Source organism: Protopterus annectens, chromosome 3.part0, assembly GCF_019279795.1.
Source record: "Protopterus annectens isolate FY-2018-M chromosome 3.part0, PAN1.0, whole genome shotgun sequence".
NCBI classification, from domain to species: Eukaryota; Metazoa; Chordata; order Ceratodontiformes; family Protopteridae; genus Protopterus; species Protopterus annectens.
The window spans coordinates 795,493,700-795,517,157 of record NC_056731.1 but is presented as its reverse complement, the minus strand read 5'-3'; the positions used below and the strand labels follow the sequence as shown (position 1 = coordinate 795,517,157).

At 38.6% G+C, this 23,458-nt stretch overlaps 1 protein-coding gene across 2 annotated transcripts in view; it reads left to right on the top strand.

Moving 5' to 3' along the window:
• SLC12A7 (solute carrier family 12 member 7) overlaps nt 1–23,458 on the top strand; it is a 2,260,604-nt gene that overhangs the window by 2,031,669 nt on the left and 205,477 nt on the right. For both annotated transcript variants that reach the window (XM_044065144.1, XM_044065145.1), the window contains one exon: nt 21,919–22,088. In XM_044065144.1, coding sequence (XP_043921079.1) covers nt 21,919–22,088 — 170 coding nt within the window. The remainder of the gene's footprint in view (nt 1–21,918; nt 22,089–23,458) is intronic.

Sequence of the window (23,458 nt, the reverse complement as noted above, 5' to 3'; positions counted from 1 at the left end):
ATAATAGTAGCCTCCTTCCAAATGAAAGGAACCATCCTGAGTATAGTACTATAGTAAATAAGAACATGGACCACATCAGCTGTTTTGTGGTATTGGATAGTGGGCACCACGGTGCCACAACAGTTAGTGTTGTCGCTTCACAGCAAGAGGTTTCCCGGTTAGATTCTCGGCTGGTGTGCCATCTGTGTGGAGTCTGCATGTCCTCCCTGTGTTCATGTGGGTTTCCTTCAGGTGCTACGTTTTTTCCCACATTCCAAAGACATGCAGTAGGTTGATTGGACACTCTAAATTGGCCATAAGTGTGAGTGTGCATGTTTGTGTGTGGTCTGGAAGAGCTACAGAGGCAGGGCTAGTCACCTAGTGGTGTAAACCTTGGCTCTAAATTGTCACTGTTGAAGTGACATCCCAAACCCATGTGTAAAAATGGAAAAAGGGGTTGTGGATGGATGGATGATTAGTCGGATCTTTGCCAGTAGCCTTTTAGTATTTGTAATACACTAACCTTTTTAAACTAAAAAAGGGAATAATTAGAATGCAGCATCTAGATGGGTTATACAGGTTCATAAGTGTATACTAGACTAATGACCACAGGGTCTTTTTAAGCCTAGTCATGCATCCCAGATGTATCTAGCAATTTAAGGGACCTTAATATTATTCTAAGGGGTATAAGTAGGCTAGGACTAGCATTTACATGCTGCCTCTGTCTGTTAGGGACATAGCTGCCAGACCAGGAGTAAATTTCCAATTAGCCATCCACTGGTCCAACTTATGCTTGAATTGGGTTAGGGAAGATCTCTGTTTCATATAGCTGGGAAGCCAGTTCAAGAGAAGGTTTATTCTCTGAGAAAAAATGCCTGTCCGTCATAAATGTCCTATTTATGTGTAAGCAAGGTTTAAATCCCTAGACTGGTAATTGTAATGCTGTTTCTTTTACAGATATGCAGAAAGTCCATCAGAGTGGGATAAAAAGATGCCTTGTTGTATGCCAGGCATAGATTACCCCTCAGTAGTCTGTAAGAGACCAATTACAGGGATAGGGCTTTGAGGCAACTCTGGAGGACATGTTGCTTATTCCTTGTATTCCTTTTGTGAGGAACCTCTGTGGATGTTCCAATTGTTGCATCTGTCATTCAGCTACATACAGAAGGGGACGTCATACTCGGTAGTTGGTCAGATGGGGGCAGAATACAGTGGAATGATAACTTCCCTGGACCTAGATGCCATGCACTTGCTTATAAGTTGTGCAACATAAAATGATTTCCTTACTACTGTAGATACATGATAGTTGAAGAGCAGGTTACTGTTTATACGTGTCTTCAAATCCTGTATGACTGAGTCTATCTTTATGGGAGATTTATTTATTATTTTATTTTTATTTTATTTTACATTTGTTGACCGGGCTAGTCTAACTGGATACATGTCCATTTTCAGTAGAGGCCCAGGGAGATAAGCTCCAAGATAGAACAATGAAATTAACAAGATAACAAATAAGGAAACATTAAACAAAAAATCATATTTACAATGCATATTACAGGTTATCACAGTAAATTCAGCAGTGCAGAATACAGGCATAACATAGCATGCTGTTACAATCGAGATGTTCTAGAGGGAGATAGTATTATGGTTAATAAGGAAGGAATTACAGTTAATGAGTAGAAGAGGTAGGAAGAGCAAAGTATTGAGACACAACAAGTCAGGCTTAGTACAGGGGCATAACCAGTGTGTTCTGAGGAACACTTTTAATTTGTTTTTGAAGCATGATACTGAGGGAAGTGGGGAGAGTTCACTGGGGAGGAGATTCCAGGCTTTTCCAACAATATTAGAAAAGAGGGAGTCGATGATATCAATGATGTACTTTCTAGAGGTAGCCAGCTTCCCAAAGGATACTATTCTACATTTCTTTTGTATTTAGTTTTAGACTGTGACTTTGGCACCAATTGTTTGTATGAGTCAGCCCTTCTTGGAGGATATTTGTATCTTAGGGGAATTCTGTGACCGTACCTATTTTGCTGTCATCTACAGATTTGGTCAGCTAGAGGTTCGTGATTTTGGCCTTGAGTTCAGATAAGTAGATACCAAAAAGGAGCATACCCACTGTGGAGCCTGAAGGACTCTATTATTGACTTGCCTCTTTGTGAAAGTGGGCTCCCCTATCTAAACTTCTTAGGTCCTATCTAAGAGCCATCCAGCTGTCCAACAAGTGACATAGAGGTTTATACCTAATTCTTTAAGTTTTCCTACAATCCCAAGTGGGTCATTGTATCAAATGCCTTGGCCAGGTCAAGGTAGGCAATGTGCACCATTCTGACTTCATCCATTGCCTTGGTAACCTTCTCAAAAAAGTACACCAAGTTGAGTAGGTGTGATCTGCCCTTGACAAAACCAAACTGGGTTGGATCTAGTGTCGGAAGATTTCCTGTGTCATTGTTAATCATTTCCATGATAATACATTGCATGGCTTTACATGTGAGACTAGTCAAGCTTAATTTAGCCTGTAGTTGTCAGTGTCTGTATATGGCCCATCCTTGTGTAAAGAGATAACCATTGGCAGCTCTCCATTTATATGGCATAATAAATTTATAATTTGGAAATGATCCAGGATAGAAATAGAATGATTTGTTCAATACATTAATACCACTACAGACTTCACAAAGTTTACATATAATGTTGGGATTGATGAAGTACATTATCTAGGAGCAAGTTTAATAAAGGACTTAGAAAATCAGAGATTTATGTCTAAACTTTATAGAAAAGGAAATTATGCTAATATATACATGTATTTTAGTAGCAACCACCCTTTACACCAAGAGAAGAGTATTGTGAAGGGCGAATGGTCTGGGTGGCTAGAATAACATTAGATTACAGTGACCTTTTAGGTGAACTGGAAATAGTAGGATATTTTTTTTTCTCAGAAAGGAGCTACTCTGAACCATTAATTATAGAAACGAAGAAAGAAATACTGGATGGGTGGGGCATTAAGGTTATCCCCCTATTAGGTTCAAAAGATAAAATTTATGGTCACGATGCAAATGACCAAAATGAGAATCACAACCATCATAGTAAAGGTGATAGTGACCAAAAGGATGGTCGACCCAGAGGAATAGAACTAGATTGCACCAGATCCTTTACTTTAACATACAGTTATGATGTAGGAGGGATACGAAAGATCATCCAAAAGTATCAAAACATTTTTTTCTAAAATGCCTAATGGTCTGGATGTTTTATCCAACCCCTCCCCACGTATTTTCCAACCCCCCCCCCATATATATAGTTACAAAAAAAAATAACAGCTAATATAAAGGACCTTTTGGGGAAAAAAACCCTAAAAAAGGAGAAAAAATGTTCAACAATTCAAGGTAAACTGGTGCGTTTAAATGTGAGACCTGTCACCAATGCAAACATATAGCTAATTGTACAGAACTGTCTCTTCCTACCATAAAAAAAGCCTATTAATGGAAGTAAAAATTACAACTGTCTTTCAAAAGGGTTGTGTATTTTGCTTATTGTGTGATCTGTTTCTTTTATTATGTAGGGAAGACAGAGGGAATCCTTAAAAACAAGGATCTATGAACACCATTATGAGATTTCTAAACCGCCTGTTCCCTGTATAAATATGTAAAGAATTGTGAAAATGGTACATTTTTATTTTGGGTGTTGGAGCAGGTTGAAATTAACCCTAGGAGAGGGCAATGGGAATCACACCTTGAATACTGTGAAACTGGTGTGGCAGCTAGGGCTGAATCCAAGTACCCACCAGAACTTCATGGGCAAATTTCAATTGGTCCAGTGTCAAAATTTTGTGTAGCAAATCTTTGAATACATTTTTAATTTTATGGGACGGGTAGGTTATCTAAAGTTTTAAACATCATGGTAATGATTTTATATGCAGGAGTTACATAATTTCATTATGTGGCCTGAAGCAATGATTTTTTTAAGTCCAATTTGTACATTATTTTTAAAAGAAGAAACAATATTTTAAATATATTTTGACTATACTTTAATAAACATATGTACTTATGTATTCATTTCATGTTTTTTAAAAGAAAATCTTAACTTTTTGTATTAATTGATTATGACTTGATCACTTCAGGAAGTGATGTAATGAAATGTAATTAATTTTAAACTTGTTATATCTATAAAAAGCTGGGGATTTTGTTTTGTAATTTATTCTGAAGAAGTCTAAAAGACAAAAGCACTCAATACATTCTTACTTTTTACTGCTGTGTGTGATTACTGACAAACATAGGAGTCATTTCCAAAGTGTTTTTACTGGTTTCAAGTTTAATTTCACACTTCAGCTTCCTATATTTTGTGGGGCCAGTCAAACAGCCTTGTCTTCTTATTGGCCATCAAAGTTTTAACTAAAATAACAAGAAGTAGATTTTTGAACTGTGAGGTGGCTATGATGGCCATGGTGGAAACAAATGCAGTAGGCCATAGCAAACAGCACCATTAGGTTCAGCAAAACACTTATTTGGTCAGGTTGCAACTCATTCAGGTCAATCTGCCTACCAGATATTATGGGCACTGGACATAACTTTGCTGGAATAATGTGTATTTATGTGAAGCAAGATGGGATATGATGGTAGCTAATGTATATGCATGAACCAGAGCTGAAATTATTGTAGTAATTTCTATGTTACGAGACATATAATTAAGGGATTTTTTTCATCAAGAAAGTAGCTGTAATTACTTGGTATGGGACTACCTGTGAATGAAAATGGAATGACCTTGCTGTAATTTGCTCATGTTAGATGGTCATTAGTGTGATTTTGCAGGATTTCTGTGAATGTGTGAAATATTTTGTGTGTATGGAACAAAGCCAAAGTTCATTACTATTATTGTTCCTTATCACTATCAGAAATCTGAGTTTTACATAGTCAGCAAAGTGGCTATAACTGCTCTGTACAGGGGCTACTTATGTAGGAAAGTGACTGTGTTGTTGTTTTGCTCAGGTTTAAAAATTATTTTGGCTTTCCAGAACTAGTGTGCATTAGTGTGACATAAGATGGCAAGTTTTATTGTTGTTGTTCTGTGTGTGTGTGTGTGTGTGTGTGTGTGTGTGTGTGTGTGTGTGTGTGTGTGTTATGCAAGCTTGAAATACATTACTGTGGCCATTATTTTTTACCACAATCATCCACCAGAGGTATATAAAGTTAACAAAGTTGCTTTAACTGTTTGGTGCTGCTGTTGTTTGTGGATAAAAGTTACTGACCTCACTGTTTGTTCAGGCTCAGCAATCATTAATCTACCTTTTCAGGACTACTTTGAAGTTGTGTGAAGTAAATTATAATAATTTATTGTGACAGTTATGACTTTGTGTGAAACAAATCTGGAATACATTACTATGGCCATTATTTTTGTGCCACAATCACATATTTGAGGTAAGCACAGTCGATAAAGTGGCTTTAATTGCTGGGTATGGAGGTTATCTGTGAATGAAACTGAAAAAAGAAGTTATGTTCTTACCATAACATTCCATCTGTGTTGTTGATCTTCATTGATTCATTACTGATGGGTGTTGATTCCATCCTCAGAACTGAGTCGGCTGTTATAACAAGCTTGGCCAGCCAAAAAACTCTCTAACCAAGTATTACCCATAGTGCCTCTATCTATATTACCTCAGATCGAGTTTGCCCATAAGGACAGGAAAGAAATGCGTAGGCTTTATCTGAGCAACTTCCTTGTCATAGATAGGACCATATCTGAACCTCCAGGACTCTTTCAAGGGGGATGGCAGGTCGGTTATAATGAATGAATGAAGATCAACAACACAGATGGAACGTTATGGTAAGAACATAAATTCTTTATCTGATGTTGTTAATCTTCATTCAGTCCCTAGCTACTTTGTTTCTTGGGAGGCCCTATGGAAGAATATTCCTGAGTACCATTGAGCCAAAGGAAGTTCTCCCTCTAGAGACCATATCCGATTTGTAATGAATGATAAAATTATGAGGGGTAGACCATGTCACTGCTGCACAAATGTCATCCTTAGAAGCTCTTGCATGGAAGGCAACAGACATCGCCACTGATCTTGTGAAATGTGCTTTGACTTTAGATAGCAATGGCTTTCTTCTGTCAGTAAATGAAACAAATACAATCTTGCAACAATTTAGACAAGGTAACCTTGAGACACTGGTTTCTGCAATCTTGGTCCTGAGAATGACACAAATCAGATTTTCGTAATGACTTAGTTCTGTCTAGATAAAAATGCAGTTGCCTATGCACATCAAGCAAATGTAGTGCATATTTTCCTTTGTTAGAAAAATATGGAAAGAAAACTGGCAGATTTATGGTTTGAACAATAGTTACATTTGAAATAACTTTGGTTAAAAAGGAGGGGTTAGTCTGGAGTGATACTCTGTCCTTATGAAACACTATGTAAGGACATGTTATGCACAAAGCTTGCAACTCTGAAATGTGTCTTGTTGAGCTAATGGCAACCAAGAACAAAGTCTTCTAGGATAAAAATTTTAGATAGCAGTTAGCAGCCAACTCAAAGGGAGGATGAGTCAAGGACTGAAGAACTAAAGTTAAATTCCAGGGCCCGATCAGTGGTTTGAAGGTGGGTCTAATGTGTGGAACTCCTTTCAAAAAAGTTTTGCAGAGACGGTGTGAAATTAAGGAAGAGTTGTGAAAATTGGGGATTGCCACCAAATGTACTGAAATGGTTGATGCTGCAACCCTTGAATGGAGAAGTAACCTAGTACTGCAGAAAGCGGAGCAGAAAAAGGTTCAGTTCCATTTTTATGAAACCAAAAAATGAATCTTTTCCACTTACTTAGATAAACTTTCCTGGTGGATGGTTTATGGGAAGCAAGAAGAATGTGACTTTATGACTTACAAGGGAGGAGAGATTGTTTTGCCTGGCAGTTACTGGAAGTAGAGGAGCCAAGCTGTCAGCTTGGGGCTTGATATGTTCAGATGTATCAACCCTTGTGAGTGTGACAGCAGTTTCGGAGTTGGATCCAGAAACCAAGCTTGATGTACTAGTTGAGGCCAAAAGAAGGGAAACCAAATTTGTCGGGGCCAGTAGGGTGCAATGAGGATTAATTTGCTTTTCAACCAATTCTTTACAAATTGTGGGTCAGAGGCAGGGGAGGGTATGCATACAGAAGTCCCGTGGGCCAATCGTGCACCAGAGCATCCCTCAGGGACTCCCCCTGTGGAGAAATTAGGGAAAAGTAGTTGCTGCATTTGTGATTTGCACAGGTTGCAAACAGATTGCAGCAAGGCTGGCCCCAGCGACTGAAGATTTCCACTGCTGCGACAGGACTGAGGGACCGCTCGTGAGGCAGGAGAATGCATCTGCTCAATTTGTCTGCAGTCACGTAGGAATACCCGGGAATGTACATTGCTAACAGAAAGCGCTTGGAAGCCATCACCCATTGCCAAATTCTCATGGCCTCTTGACACAATGGGTAGGACTTGGTTCTTGGTTGAAACGCTTGCAACGCTAGAAGCACTGCCCTCAGTTTTAGAACATTGATATGCAGGTCGTCCTCTAAGGATGACCAAGTGCCTTGGACTGTCCTTACCTGGAAATGCCCCCCACCCCACCCAATGAGGGAGACATCCATGGTCACTGTGGCTCTAGGTTGGGAGGAGGAGAAAGGGTGACTCCATAGGTGTTATTCTGGCTTTATCCACCAAATTAAATCTTGTTTGCATTGATTTGTTATCCTGGTTTGAAAAGACATGGATTGAGTCAGTGGGACCGCTGCGTTAGGAAAGGCCATTGGAGGAGTCTCATGTGTAGTCTGGCCAGTGGAACTATTGTTATTGAAGCTGGCATTGACCCTAATAGTTGCAAGACTGCCCATGCTGGAGCTTTGTCCCCGACAGAGTATCACCCGAAGTTGGGATCCGAGTCTTTCCGGTCTGTGGGGTGGGAGGGAGGGAGACTAGGCAAGATTGAGTATTGAAATTAGCTCCTATGAATTCTATTCTTTGAGAAGGAGTTAAGTGGCATTTCTCCTTGTTTACTGTTATCCCTAAGTGTTCCATTAGTCATAGGGCATAGTGAGTGGCTGAAACTAGTAGATGTTTGATTGAGGAGGTGAGGAGCCAATCATCTAAGTATGGAAACACCTGGAATCCTTGCAGTCTCAAGTGAGCTGTTACCACTGCCATGCATTTGGTGAACACTCTGGGGGGCTGTAGACAGACCAAAGGGCAGCACTTGGAATTGGTAGTGATTGGCTCCAAGCCAGAAGTGGAGGAACCTTCTAGACCATTTGTCCATTTGTATGTGGTAATACGCATCCTGAAGATCTATCAAGCACATCCAGTTGTCTTTCACCAGAAAAGGAAGTATAGACTGAACCGTGATAATCTGGAATTTTGTTTGTTTGAGAAATTTGTTTAGGATGCTGAAGTCCAGGATTGGCCTCCAGTCCCCTGTCTTTTTTGGCACTAAAACAAACCTCGAGTAGAATCCAGATCCTATCTGGTCTGGTGGGACTGTTTGGATGACCGTTTTTTGGAGCAGCTTTTGGATTTTTTGAGCTGCTATTTCCCGTTGACTGCGTAGAATGTCTGGAATACACATCAACTGACTTGCGTAAAGGTCGAAAAGGATGTAGTAACCTCTGGTAATTATCGTCTGCACCCAAATATCTGTGGTTATCATTTGCCAGGCAAGGTGGTGCAGAGAAAGTCACCTCCTGACTGCTTCCAGAGGCAAGCAATAGGGCCACTTCTCAGGTGCATTGATAGGGTTGTCCAGAGAAGCAATCTCTGGATCCCTGATTATGCGGACCCCCTCTGCCTCTGAAGGGGCGTCTTCCAGCTGAGTTCCCCTACCTGCCCCGGGGGGGAAGACTCGCCATGTGTGTTGTGGAAAGGACCCTGGGATTTCTTGTATCACATTTTCCCACTCCTCTGATTACTGGAATAGGATCGTTGGGGAGTGGAAAAACATACGTCAACCACAGACAAGGTCGCCCTGTCCTTTTCACACTTGGCTAATATGTCTTTTACCTTAGGACCAAAAAGAGAAGAGGCCTCTATGGGAGCATTCAGGGAGGAAGACTTAAAGGAATCTGCAAAGCCACATAGGCACATCCAGGCGTGATGTCTCATGACAATGCCTGCACATGCTGCTCTAGCTGCCCCCTCGGTAGAATGAGAAATCAACCACATGGAGGAGTTAAAAGTAGATTTCAGAGTGGCAAGCTGTGAGGCAACTTTGTCACATACCTCATCAGCGACTAACCCTGCAAGGGGTTTCTGAAAGTTCTGAGATTAGATGTCTCTGAAGCCAGGTAAAGTGTGACAGGTAGTTCAGGGGCCAAATGGCACAGGTCGCTGAAGAGAACACTCACTTCCCAAGCCTGTCTATTGCCTGAGACTCCCTATTTGGGGGATGGACAGTAGAGCTCTTCTCGGCTAGCTCTTTCTTAGTGGCTGCCACCACAACCATAGCATCTACTGGTAGGCCCTTGGACCAGTGTGGACTGTCTTCTGGGGGAGCAAGACTTTTGTCTGGTCTCCAGGGAGTATGTTCAGTGGTATCCAGATTCTTCCAGGCACTATGAGCTGTACGAGGTCATCTGCAGATGGGGTCACCCAGGAAGTAGAGAGCCAGGCATGGAAAGCCTGCAAGAATACAGACTCCTCTGAGGAAGGGGTAGTGGACTTCCAGTCCCCCTGCTGCTTAAGGATCTCCGGTATGTCTCCGAAGGAGACATCCTCAGGGGGTGACTGTGGGGACCCTTCCCCTTCTTCATAGTCTGTATCTTCAATGAAGGATTCTTCAGGGGAATCCACGTGCTTCCTCTTGCACGATCTCTTGTGAGGTACTGCCTCAGCAGAGGCATCTGAGGAGAACTCTGCAGTGTGTGTACTTTGTGGAAGGATGTCTTGAGGTGCCAATGCCCGGTGTCCTTGAGTAGTGGACTATGTCAACTGTGGCTCAAAGGAAAGGAAGATATGGTTCTCCGGTGCTGAAGGTACCAGCTGAGAGCCCGCCAATACAAACACCCTCTCCATTACCTAAAAACAGGTCTGCCTGAAGAGGGATGGGAGAGAAATGAGAAAAACAACCTCTGGACCGGGGTCACACCTCACTCCGAGCCCACTCCCAGACAAGGAGCCACAAAATGATCCAGTTCCACCAAAACAACTGGAAGCATAGTAGACAGAGCAGAGGAAAGAACAGGGGCTGTACTAGGGTTCACGGTGCCAACAGACCAGTGTCAAACTCGAGGAAGGTCTGGCTCTGAATGAGTTGATAACCAAAGGCTATGCTCCAGAGCCATGGTAAGTTCTACTGATGGAACCGAAGAAGCTGGAACTGGGATCGGCATCTGTGTCGAATGCTCTGAAATCTCAAGGGAGGTCAAAGGATGAAAGTATGTAGGAGTCCGTGGATACAAATCCTCTGCTCTGGTTGGGAGGGAGGATTTGGAGGGTGTTGGAAAACCTCTGGCTGCTAGGAGCTGATCCACAAGCCTCACTAAGTCCAGTTCCAAAAGGCTCCTGGAAGAACTGGTGGATATCCCTGATGGGGAGTCAGGACATGCTAGGAAGAGATTACATTGCTGACCATGAAATGGATCCACCGAAGGGGAATATCTGGTTTAAGGCATTATTTTTTTCCTTTCTGCACCAATGTCAAAAGACTAGCATAAAGTATAGGTAGGGGAGAAGTGACCGGCGTTGGGATAACTATTTTTGGTGCTGAAAGGGAAGTCAGTATCGGTGTCAAAGTCTGTAGAGGAGGTCCTGATGTTGGCACCATAGTCGGCTGCTGAGGTGCTGAAACTGAACACAGTACAGTGGAGGAGGTTTGAGGCCCCAGTACAGAGGATGTTGGTGCCAATTTAGGAATTTTAGGTTTCGTTTCCAATGATTTAGGTTTACTCATGTGAGGAGAGAAGGATAAGGACTTGCTTCTGTTTTTATGCTCTTTCTTTGGAGGGGATGAACCCTCCATCTCAGAAATAGCCTCCACAAAAGAAGATTTAAGGAGACCTTTCAACATGAGTTTGTTTTTACATTCTGCTTGTTTGCAGGAACTAAAAGCCTTGTAAATCTCACAAGGGGATTTCACAGAAAGGTGTGGTACCCCCAGACAGTAGACACATGATGTATGGCTGTCCACATTAGGTATCTTCCTGTCACACTGATCACAGTGCTTCAAACCGGTTGTGCCCTTTTTCTCAGACATACTAGGCCAAACAGGAATACAGTTCAAACACAACCACAGCATAAAATCAAACACAAAATAAAGGAAACACTCTCATCCAACAAGTAGAAGAAAGGAGTTTTCTCTTAAAAAAAAAAAAAAACAGAGACAAGGAAACAGGAATACCAACAATGGTAATGGAAAATACCTTACAAGTAAGGGCCTGTACCAGCAGTGGTACAAAAGAGTACCTTGGTAAAAGAGAAGGGAGAAAGAGAGGGACACTCACATAACTAAACAAATATGCGAGTAACAATAAGCTAACAATATAAGAGTTTAACGAGAGACAATTTTTGAAAAACCTTAAAGGACTTAGCTGAGAGCTGGCTTGATATGTCTTAGTTCATATGCAGAAAACGAGATCTGAGGTAATATAGAGAGGGGCACTATGGGTAAGACTTGGTTCGAGAGTTTTTTGACTGGTGCGAGCTGACTTGGTTCCAAGGATGGAATCAACATCCATCAGTAAGGAAAACCTTAAAGGACTTAGCTGAGAGCTGGCTTGACATGTCTTAGTTCATATGCGGAAAACGAGATCTGAGGTAATATAGAGAGGGGCACTATGGGTAAGACTTGGCTCGAGAGTTTTTTGGCTGGTGCGAGCTGACTTGGTTCCAAGGATGGAATCAACATCCATCAGTAAGGAATAAATGAATGAAGATTAAAAACATTAGATTCACTTTTTTTCATGATTAAGTTAAATGGTCATTGATATAGCTGGACTATTATGCATTTTTTTAGAAAGGTGGAATACTTTATTGTGGCCATTATGTTAAAATAGACATCTGTGGTATGTACAGTGATTAAAATGCCTGTAGTTGATTGATATGGAGGCCTTCTGTAGGTGAAAGTTATCTACTTTGCTTGATCTCAGTTTTACTGGTTTGGCTTGGTAGGAACAGGGCAACACAAGTTATTTTGTGTTTGCAGAAATCTGTGAAAATCATCATGCATGTATGTATGTATGTATGTTTGTGAGGAGGTTGCAGTACATCAGAGAGTAACAACTTTGTCATAATTTCTTCCATTTTCCTTTGCAGTCAGTCAGATATCAGCATTGTACACAATACGTGGCTCTCTTTGGCAGTCAGGGCAGAATGTGTGAGGCAACAACTGATAATTGGCATGTGGCACAGCAAGTAGCATTGCCAGCTTATAGTGCTTGGTTCTGTAGTTGATTTCTTGCCTGTGCTGCCTAATGATGACTGACACTGCTTGTTTTTTTTCCAAACTCCAGATTACCTAATATGTAAGCCAAAGATCTGTAGTTTCATGGTAGCTACAGTTGGAAAAAATGCATGCATAGATCATTGAATAAGGAAGGGTGTCTATTCAAAAATGCAGGTTTGTTGATTGACTGTAACAATCACAATCTGAATACTAATTGTGCCAAGTGTAATGGCCTCAAGGACAAGATCTCGGAGCAATTTGATTTAAATAGATTGGAAACTTTTTCAGAACAAACTATCAAGGAGATTTGAATGGTACTTAGTGTTTTATTTAAGGAGAAGCCAGGTGGTCCATAGTGTCAGTTATAATTGTGTCCTCATTGGTGCTATTTTTGTGTGTGGTCTGTTAAATGGAGCAAGGAAATGGTGCAATGTGGAAAGTGAAAATAGAATGTGAAACTGCTGTAGCAAGCAATGATGTGTGTTCCATTGCAATGCAGGATGTTATTATGTCATAAATACAGTATATATATTTTTCTGTCAGTACAGAGTAATAGTGATTGAATGGCTCAGCAGGAGATGTTGAAAATACTGGGCAATAAGGACTAGGCTGTAGGGGGAAGACACTGATGGATAGTTATAGTCAGTGGAACTGGTGGTGATGACCAGGGATATGAATGTGGCAAATCAGTTGATAAAGGTTGTGTCTACTGGTGTTTCAGGGTTGCCCAGTTGCTGACATATGTGAGAAGATACTGAGATTTCCCACATCACACACCACTATGGACTGAATCAAATGTCCATCAGTGAACAATGGTCCTTTAGGTTGAAGAGGAAAGCAGCTATGAATTCTACTACAGCTTTGTTTTTTTTCATTCATAAGGTAAGTTTAAATTAAAGGGAATGAATCTCACACTTTTATGATAAGGGGGCTCTTCTTGTGCCTAGAGGGTGGAAAGTAAGTCTAGGTGTATCCCAGGCAGTTGCTTTAGTGGTATTTTCCCTTAAAATAGCTTATTCAGGCAACATCAACCCCATCCATCCTGTATAGGCCAATAACTTGTCTTCCAACGATGTACAAACTGTATACTAAAGTGATGCAGATAGAGTTTATAACAATTTAGAAGAAAACTGAGTCATGGCACGAGAACAAAAGGGCAACAAAAGGAACTCATATGGAACAAAGCATAATTTGTTGCTAAATAAATCCATAATGGAGAATTGTAAAAAGAAGAAGAATGTAAGTATGGCATATATATATTGCAAAAAACATTTGACAGCATACTATATTCATGGATAAAGGAGTGCTTACTGATGTATAACATACATCCTACATTGATAAATACATTAGAGTGACCATGAAACAGTGTTGACCACTGTGCAGTTAATCTATGACAAAGGATAAATGATTAATCCAGCGATAAAAATTCAAAGGGAGATTTTCCAGGGTGATTCTTTGTCACCACTGTTTTTTTTTTTGTCTTGCCATTAATCTGTGACGCTTTCTTTGTTTCTTTCTTTCTTTATTATTTTACATTTGTTGACTGGGATAATCCGACTGGATGCATGTCCATTTTCAGCGGTGGCCCGAGTTGAAAAGCTCCAAACACAACATACAGAAAAAATAATACAGAAAAAATCATAATATCAATACATGTTGCAACAGTTTACAGAATCTGTTCAGTCAAGCAAGTTATACATTCAATCATTATTAAAGTTATATAAGTATCTAAACTAACAATTATGTCACAGCTTGTATGTAGTATAAAGTACTGTTTGGCACACAATTATATAAAGGAGCTAGTCAGGATTAGAACAAGGACATAACCAGTGTGTCTTAAAATGTTGTTTGAGACTTTTTTTTTAATTGAGTTAGTGACGATACTAGAGTAAGGTCGGCAGGAAGGGAGTTCCAAGTTTTCCGACATAGTTGGCAAACAGGGAGTCCCCAGCTGAGTTATTGGTTTTGAATGTTTGAACTAGCAGTCTGTTAGATGAGCGAAGAGGCTGGAGGTTACTGTAGGGACTAATGATGATTTTAAGTGCAGGCATGTTTTCAGGTTGGTTAAATACTTTATATGCCACTATAAGCTGGTTGTATTGAAGTAGGCTAGATAATTCAAGCCACCATAGAAGATTTAGGTTATGACAGTGGTGTGTCCTAAATGCCGTGCCTGTGGCAAATCTAGCAATGTGGTTATAACAGCTAGAGAGCTTGCTAAGGTTGGATTAAGTCTTGGGTACAATTAGGCTCCTAGAAAAGAAACTTGCTTAAAGATTTCTCATCTACCTTTTGTGTTTGACTTAGAATTGTACAATTCATAAGATGAGGGGTTGAAAGCACAACTGCAAGTTGTTAAACCTTTCTTAGATATAAGAATGACATTTGGTATTGATAAATGTGCAAAAGCAACGTTTAAAGCACAAAAGTTTCAGTACCAAGAAAATATCAATCTAGGACAGGAATGTGATATAAAGGAACTTGAGCCTGAAGGAATGTACAAATATTTGGGATTTGATGAAGGATCGGCAATAAAACATGAACAAATCCGAATAAAACTTGGTAAGGAATACCTAAGAAGACTAAAAGTAATATTGAAAACAGCCTTGACATCTAGGAATAAGGTGCAATCTATAAACTGATTTGCTGTTCCTATTTTAACTTACAGTTTTGGTGTGATTGACTGGCCCCAAAAATTTTGGAAGAGTTGGACTGAAAAAGAAGAACACTTCATGCTTATCAAATGATATCAGTGTATATAAATATTAATTCCACATTCTGAAGGAGTTATGAGCCTCCTCAAAATTGACTGTGTATAGATCTGCAGTAGTGGGACTGCATACATATCTGCTGACCTCATAAGATCCAAACATAGTGGAAGTTTTAAAACATGAGGAAGCCTAAGATGATCTGTCTGCTTAGTTTAGCAGAAGCATTCAGGTGGCAAGCAAGAATGGAAATAAAACCAGAAGTATGCAAAAATCAGATAGCAACTGAATGTGCCAAAAACAAAAGAAATACTATAAGGAGAAGGATCATCTGAAAAAGAAAAGAAATGCGGAAACGCCTTAAATACAGTGGCATGTGTAGAGATCTCCTGGAACGGTCTCATGTTGATCAGAATTTAATACTAGAATGACTAGAGAGGTGAGCTAAAACAAAAAGATGAAAGAACAATACTGGCAGCCCAGGATAGTAGACTACATCCAAGTCCAATTTACACGTGGGAGAAACAGACAAATGTAGATTCTGTAAAATAAAGAAGTGGAAACAGTTGCACACCTTGTTGCTGGGTGTGATACAGTCATTACAGAGGGCCTATACACTGAAAGGCACAATAATGTGGCAGAATTCTTGCACTGGGGATTGTACAAATACTAGAAGCATTGGAAACATGAGCCACAAAACATTATAGAGAATGATGAAGTGTACATCACATGGGATCACTCATTACCAACGACTCAAAAATAGATGCAAGAAAACCAGGTATAGTAGTCCATGAAAAAAGACAAAGGTTGCATTGATAAGTGAAACTGCTATACCTAGCAATTGCAATGTCTATGTACAGACAAGACACAAAGTCATAAAATATCAAGTGTTGCAGGCAGAAATGAAAACAATGTGGAAGAATGACACACAGACAGTTCCAAGAGTAGTAAGAACAAGTGGTCTAATAAAAAGGAATCTTCAGTTGTATTTGTATATGCTACCAATACATATAACTCCATAACAACTGCAGGAGGAGTCAGCTCTGGGCATATTGTGCGTGCTGCAAAGGAAACTTCTGGCTTACATCAAAGAGTGAAGCAATACTAATTTCAGGAAATTTAATTATACCCTGACTTAGGAATGGGATCCATTCCCATCATGGTATTAGAAACCCAAAAGATTTAGAGAGTCCAATACTGGACAATAAAGATACCAGGGTTCAAACCCCCCTCCTTTTGCTGGTAGTGAGATAAGGGATATTAGGTCACTGTACTGTCAGTGAAAAATGCTTCTTTGTTGAATAAAGATGATCAGGGATGTGTGTTAAAGAACAACCAGGAGAGCATTGTTGATGGGAGAAGATAGTATTGATATTTAAAAAAGTATCAGTCATAATGCACTTAATTAGTTCACCTGAGTATGAAAGGGACATGGCCAAAGTGAAGCATGCTTTACCATTACCAGATTCATAGAAGAAACTCTTGAAAAGGAAGACTAAAGAATGTAGGCTCCTGAAACTAACCAAAGTAAACTAGACCATTAGTGGCTATACTTATGAAAACAAAGGTCATTATTAACTAATATTACCTGTACGGACATAAACGCCTATCCTTCTTTATTAAATTTCATAGTAAGTCTGTTAGCTGTGGTGATATGGAGGGATAAAGCCTTGACTATGGCCCAGGTGTCCCAAGTATGATCAGCAGATCGAGCACCTGACAGAGCAGGCAAGGGAGGATAGGTATGTGACAACTTTAAATTAATGGTTGTACAGTTAATAACTCTGAAAAAAAGGATGGGTGACGTAGACAATCAAATTGAGTTGAATGAATTAAGATGGATAGTGAGGTTACAAACCAATAAAGAGTTCAGCTTAAATGGCTCTGTTCCTTTAAAGTCAGCATTGAAGATCCGGCCAGTTAGATGAATGAACTATTGATGTGTAAAAGCTGATTTGCCTGCACTATAAAAATAGAATGAAGGTGATTTTAAGTTAGGTCTGATGAAGCACTGATGCGGAGCATGAAAGAGCTTACCTGGTTGTTTTATACTGTGTTTTATCTCAGTTTGTTTGTTCTAATATAGTAAGGATAGGTATACCTGGCCACATTCAGAGGATATGTGTTTCTTGGGGTAGGAGTTAGGCTCAGAAAGCCACTGCAGGGTGGCAGACTTTAATGTGAGTATACAGAAGCATGCTCTCAGATGAAGAAGGCATTTGGGGCCTCCACAGTAATACTTATCACACATTCTGCTTTACAAAAAATGTCCTCATTGTTGGGGTGAAGATGAGGACATGAAATACCCTCATGGCTACTTGACTGAAAGCCCCCTCAGAGGAGATGGCTGCCTGAAATAGAGGCATTATACTTGCTTTTCTGCAACTTGCTGCTAATTAAACAAAAGTAGTTTCAATGTTTGTATAAGCTATTATTTTCCACCAAAAATGTATTTATTCCACAGCTTTTTAGTATTGTAAATGTTCTTTCTCCATTTCCTCGGCTGTTTTTAGAATTATACATATATTCATTAGCGCATATTGGTTCTGATTGATCTAATGAGGCCAAATGTGACAAAGAAAACACTTACCCTCCATTGGGTTAGTTAATTCTGTACTTTGTAATTTTTTTGTTGATAATGCATAAATGCTTCTGCAGTTTTTTTACATATGTTATTGCTATTGTCATCCTGATTCTAAACTGTTATTCTAAAAAAGCCTTTTTTTAGCTAAGCTTCTTAGTAAATTTAAGAATGCATTAATTGGTTGTAGATGATAAGCAGGGTAGAGAAATGATCCAAATGGGGCTTTTTCATACATGGAAGTACTGTCTAGTTAAGTGACATATTTAAACCTTAGACTATAGGGGATACTTCATTAACATTTTGTTGCCTTAACCCTTTGTGCCGACTGACAGTTCCACTATAATAGAGCTGCTTTGGGTAATGTAGATGTAGTTAGTGCAACCATTTTTATGAGTTAAATGGTGAAGTCTGTCAAACTGTCCATCTTTACATTTAAATGGCGTAAGGTTTATCTAAGGCATACATCACAACAAAAGTGACAAAAATGGTGGAAAAATATAATTACATTATCAAGGCAGCAATATAAAATGCATAGACTTGGTGAACTGTATCACAAAATTCTATCACACAAGGTTGTTTATTTTTGCTTTAGAAAAAGGGAGTTCTAAGATGTGACCTCTTTCTTTAAATTATCGCTGCCACTATTCTGTTGGTCATGTAGTGTATTTTTCTGTGACCGCCAAGAATAACAGCAACTCTTCAAAACTCTTTAAAACAAAAGTTTAATGAATGTAGAATATATATCACCAAGCGCTTTTGCCCGGTACTCTACCAGGCTTTTTCAAGGATCAAATAATACATTTATACATCATCCCTTTAAATAGTAATGTTCCATATCAGCTGATCAACAAGTAATTCATCAATTAATTAATTAAAATAACCTCATACATTCCATATAAAATTAATACTTCCATGTCTTTCATTCTTTTCCCACACAGTAAAAAATATATATATGTGTAGCAAACAGAGTACATAAAAACAAACAACATCCCTAACATTAAACACTGTAACCCAAACATCCCCTAATAAACTTTTAAGAGATGGGGTGTCATGGTTTATTTGTTAGGATTTAAATAAGAGGAAATCTCTTAAAAGTTTATTAGGGGATGTTTGGGTTACAGTTTTTAATGTTAGTGATGTTGTTTGTTTTTATGTACTCTGTTTGCTACACATATATATATTTTTTACTGTGTGGGAAAAGAATGAAAGACATGGAAGTATTAATTTTATATGGAATGTATGAGGTTATTTTAATTAATTAATTGATTAATTACTTGTTGATCAGCTGATATGGAACATTACTATTTAAAGGGATGATCTATAAATGTATTATTTGATCCTTGAAAAAGCCTGGTAGAGTACCGGGCGAAAGCGCTTGGTGATATATATTCTACATTCATTAAACTTTTGTTTTAAAGAGTTTTGAAGAGTTGCTGTTATTCTTGGCGGTCTCCGGGTCCTGTGCTGGTGGATATTTTGGAGTTACTTGGTTTTTTGCTGCATTGACTTGGTTCGTGGTATTTTTCTGTGAACTAGACTGCTTAAAAAATCAAATGTGATGAGGAGAATTCAGAAAATTCTGTGAAGGAGTAAATCAAGCCTGGAAATACGGACATCCCTCCAGAAATATGGACATCTTAAATCAGACTGAAAAATGGGAATGTACCCCTGAAATGGGGACAACTGACAGGTCTGATCTAAGACAAGACTATGCATCTTTTGTTAGTTTGTGAAACTGATGAAATATGCAGATCTGGAAAAATAGTGTGGCTAAAAATTTTTGGTAGGCTTATGTGTAGGTGCCGTGATGCATCTTTTAAAATGCCAATGAGAAATATTCAAACACATGGCTAAAAGTATCCATGCATTTCTAAGCAGAAAGTCATACTTCATATGTGCTACAATCCTCCACATTCTGATAACTCTCATCTCAGAAAAAATCCTGAAAAGGATAAAAGTTGTTCATCCTGCCGAACAGACTTGTTTTTTATTAGAAAAATCTTGCATTACCCATGATTAAAGGAAGCATGAGTTTAGGTCTTGGTCATTCCCCCTTAAGTGCATTGTCCTACCCTAAGTTGTTTGTTTTTTTTTTTTTGAAAATAATGGCTCAAATAGCAAAAAAAAAAAAAAACAGTGATTATAACCATACAAATGAGTCAAAAGAAGGGCTGTTGTATGTCACACTGAAAATTGGTCAGCTAGAATGGATGAAACTTTAGACTACCTCCACGCAAGCAGAATTTAATGTGTAGGAGTTTTCTAGGGAAAAAAATCTGGCTATATTGATAACGTTTACTGGCTTTTGTAACATTGTGTAACATTCATTATAATAGAAAAGCATCAATTGATGGTCTTTTCCATTGGTTTACATTCTGAGTTAAGGCTACTTTGCCTTTCTGATTCTCCAAAACCATAATGGCTGCAATGATGTGACTTCTGGCTATTTATGTTAGGAAATTAAGTTGCATGTCTAAGTTTTATACGTTTGCATTTTGATTCCCTATCACAAGAAAGATGTAAAATGACAGAGTTCAAAACTTTAAAGTTCCTATAACTAAGCAATCCAAGATAATGACTTCAAATTGTAACATCAACCTTGGATTCAGATTCTCTATTTGAAATCGGCTTCAAAGTTTTACAAAAAATGGAGTATGTTGCCCTTATCTCCGTTTTCAGAAGTTTTGTGAATAAATATGATGGAGCATATTAGCTAAATCCTATCTTTCTTTAAACTGTTTTGGAGTAATTAATGTTCAAATGATTCCCCTTTCTACTTTTACATTTGTTCTTTTTAAGCTTGGTTTGCACCAAAATATTTCAGAATATTATTTTTGTTGCCTTTCTAAATCTTTAATCTCCAAAAGCTTTTTCAGTCAAAGTTATGAAATGTTCCTTAACCCCCCCTCCCATGGTAATGTATGGGGACTGTGTAGAGAATATTTGTCTAGGTTGTTTATGAAATTATTCTTTTCATTATCAATTACTTTGAGCTGTGCAGGTTCTGTGCTTTTTCATGTTGTGTTACATCTACCAACAATAACTCTCATCTTTTTGACTGTGATCTCTCTCATGCTGGAAGTAAAATCTAGTTTTGAATATGTTCTGTGTATATCTTAAGAGCATTTATCTTTCCTATGGGAACTAAAGGTCTAATACAGTCACCTGATTATTAGTCAGATTAAAATCTTCAGCCATTAAAATATTCAGTTTATTCAGTTATGTTACCTTAATGATGTTTTTTCAATATGCTAATTAGGATGATTCCCTAAATTGTTTTGTTTTAAAATCCTGTATGCAAGAGGAGAAAAATGTGTAAAAGTACAATGTCATACCTTAGCCGGTACTGAGCAGTGGACATTGCTTAATTTAACATGTAAACCTTTACTGTATTCCAAAAAAACTTGATTTTCTTCTAGTTTTAAAATAAATGCTAAATAAAAGAAAGTCTGGCAGGTTAAAGAAAAAGCAAACCTTGACACTACTGCTGTGAAAACAGGAGGGAAAGGGTAGAGCCTGCAAAATTCCAGAAGGAAGGTTGAAGGTGAAAAGCATGGAAAGCAAACTGTCAGTATAAAATAGGGAACTTAAGGGCTGCCACATTAAACTTTTACATTTGATGGTAATAAATATTAAGGCCTTGTGAGTTAAATTCTCAGGACATTTATGTTGCTATTAAAACCATGATGGGGTATGGGTCTCACTGCAGGAGCTAATCTAACTGATTTTATGTGTTGTACAGCTGATATCACTAATATAGCTCTGCGTGGTTTAACCCAGAAACTGCTCCATTAACAGTTGTATCTTTTGTTTGCTGTAGTATAGAGACTGGTAACTTGTTTCAATACAATACTATGTTTGTGGTTCTTGTCTGTTTCCTGAACAAGGCAGAGGTTGTTGCACATAGAACTGAAAGTGCTGTGGAGAACATGTGTTGCTTTATATGATTTCATTAAATTTCTTTCTACCTTACTTTGGTAGATTAGGCTGGTTGAATCTTTAATGCCCATGAAGAGTATGAGGTAGGAAAAATTGCAGTGTGGCCCATTACTTTTGTGGCTAGTATCACTAACCTTTACCATTAATGCTCCACTTTTAGTGTCATAGTAATGCTTTACTTTTTAACAAGAACAAAAAAAAGACCAACGCCAGATCCTATAAGCATGTTTCAAAAGTATAGAAAATAATAGTTTTTGAAATACATTTTGTTTTATTTATTTATTTTGGCTTTAACATGCACTATGCTTCCCTATTCATTATTACAGAAAATGTACGAGACACAACAGCAGCACAGCTGGCTTTGCTAGTGGCTCGGAATATCGATTCATTTCCAAGCAATCAGGAGCGGTTCAGCAGTGGGAACATTGATGTGTGGTGGATCGTTCATGACGGAGGACTGCTCATGTTGATTCCCTTCCTCCTTCGACATCATAAGGTAATCTCATTCAAAGGTTTACTGCAACAGTAAACAGCTCATAACCTTATAACATCTGAGAACCACAAGGAGATTTTAGTGTGAAGCTTCCTAGCCAAACAGAGCTGCTGTTTCCAAAGGATGTCAAATGTAATTTACTAGGACAGTTACACAGTTATACTGAAGTTTACTCTTGTTTGTTGCATTTAATCATAAGGGTCTAGAAGGTCAAATGACCAAACACAGCAGGAATGAATAAATACCAGCATAAACTACACATTGGCCTTGTATTGTTGCTGTAATACAATGCTGAGTAATATGTCTGAAATTTAAATCTGTCCTATCATATTGAGGTTTTTCCTCAGTTTGCTATACTTGCATTCCTACATCATTTTGCTTTCACTAATTGTTTATGGCAAAGCTGTTCAGCACTGTTTAAGATGCATGTATGCATATGTAGATGTGTGTGTGTGTGTGTGTGTGTGTGTGTGTGTGTGTATATATATATATATATATATATATATATATATATATATATATATATATATATATATATATACATGCTCCATTTGTGTATGGTAAATAGTTATATTTTAGAATAGCTGTATTTTTTTTTAGTATCAGTAATGTTTCTTACTAGTTACACTCTTTATCTCTAACTGTTGAGCTCCAAAGCATGGTACTTGGCATATTCTGTTGCTTAGATGAATGAATGCATGCCACTTCAATGAATAAGGTAATTTTTATGTCTCATTAGTTCAGAAGTAAAGTTTTATTTTAAATAGTCAGGATGTAGAATAGATCCTTCTGAGAAAGTACTACATTTTAATTTACAAGATTGAAGATATGAGTTTGTTATATTGGAAGGTTGGTTACCTAAAAAAAGGCACAACAGGGGTGTCTAATGTCTTTGCCAGTATCCAAAAGCCTAGAGGTTCAGAGTGGCCTGTTGGCCATATCTTCCCAGGCTGACAGATATTAGATCACCTTCGACTGACACCAGAATCTAAGCCAATTGTTAAAGTCAATCATTTTTGTTTGTATTATGGCATCGTCATTGGAGAAGGTAGAATGCTGCTTGAGGCTAGGCTTATACCTGCTTGTGACACATATTCTGAGAGCTCAGTCATATCTCTCTTTATAAAGTTTATTGAGATATGTCTCATGTCATTCACCCCCACATGGACTATGACAGAGTCATACCAGTACTTGTGGTTGAGTGACTTGAGTGCTTGAGTAACTTGATGGATCCTGGCATCTGACAGGTAGTTAACTGTAATCTGTTCCTTTGACACCTGATGGGTAGTTAACGGTAATCTGTTCCTTATCCAGCCTGCTGAGGGCATAAGTTTAGAAAAAACTCAGGCAACTTTCCTGACTAACTTAATGGA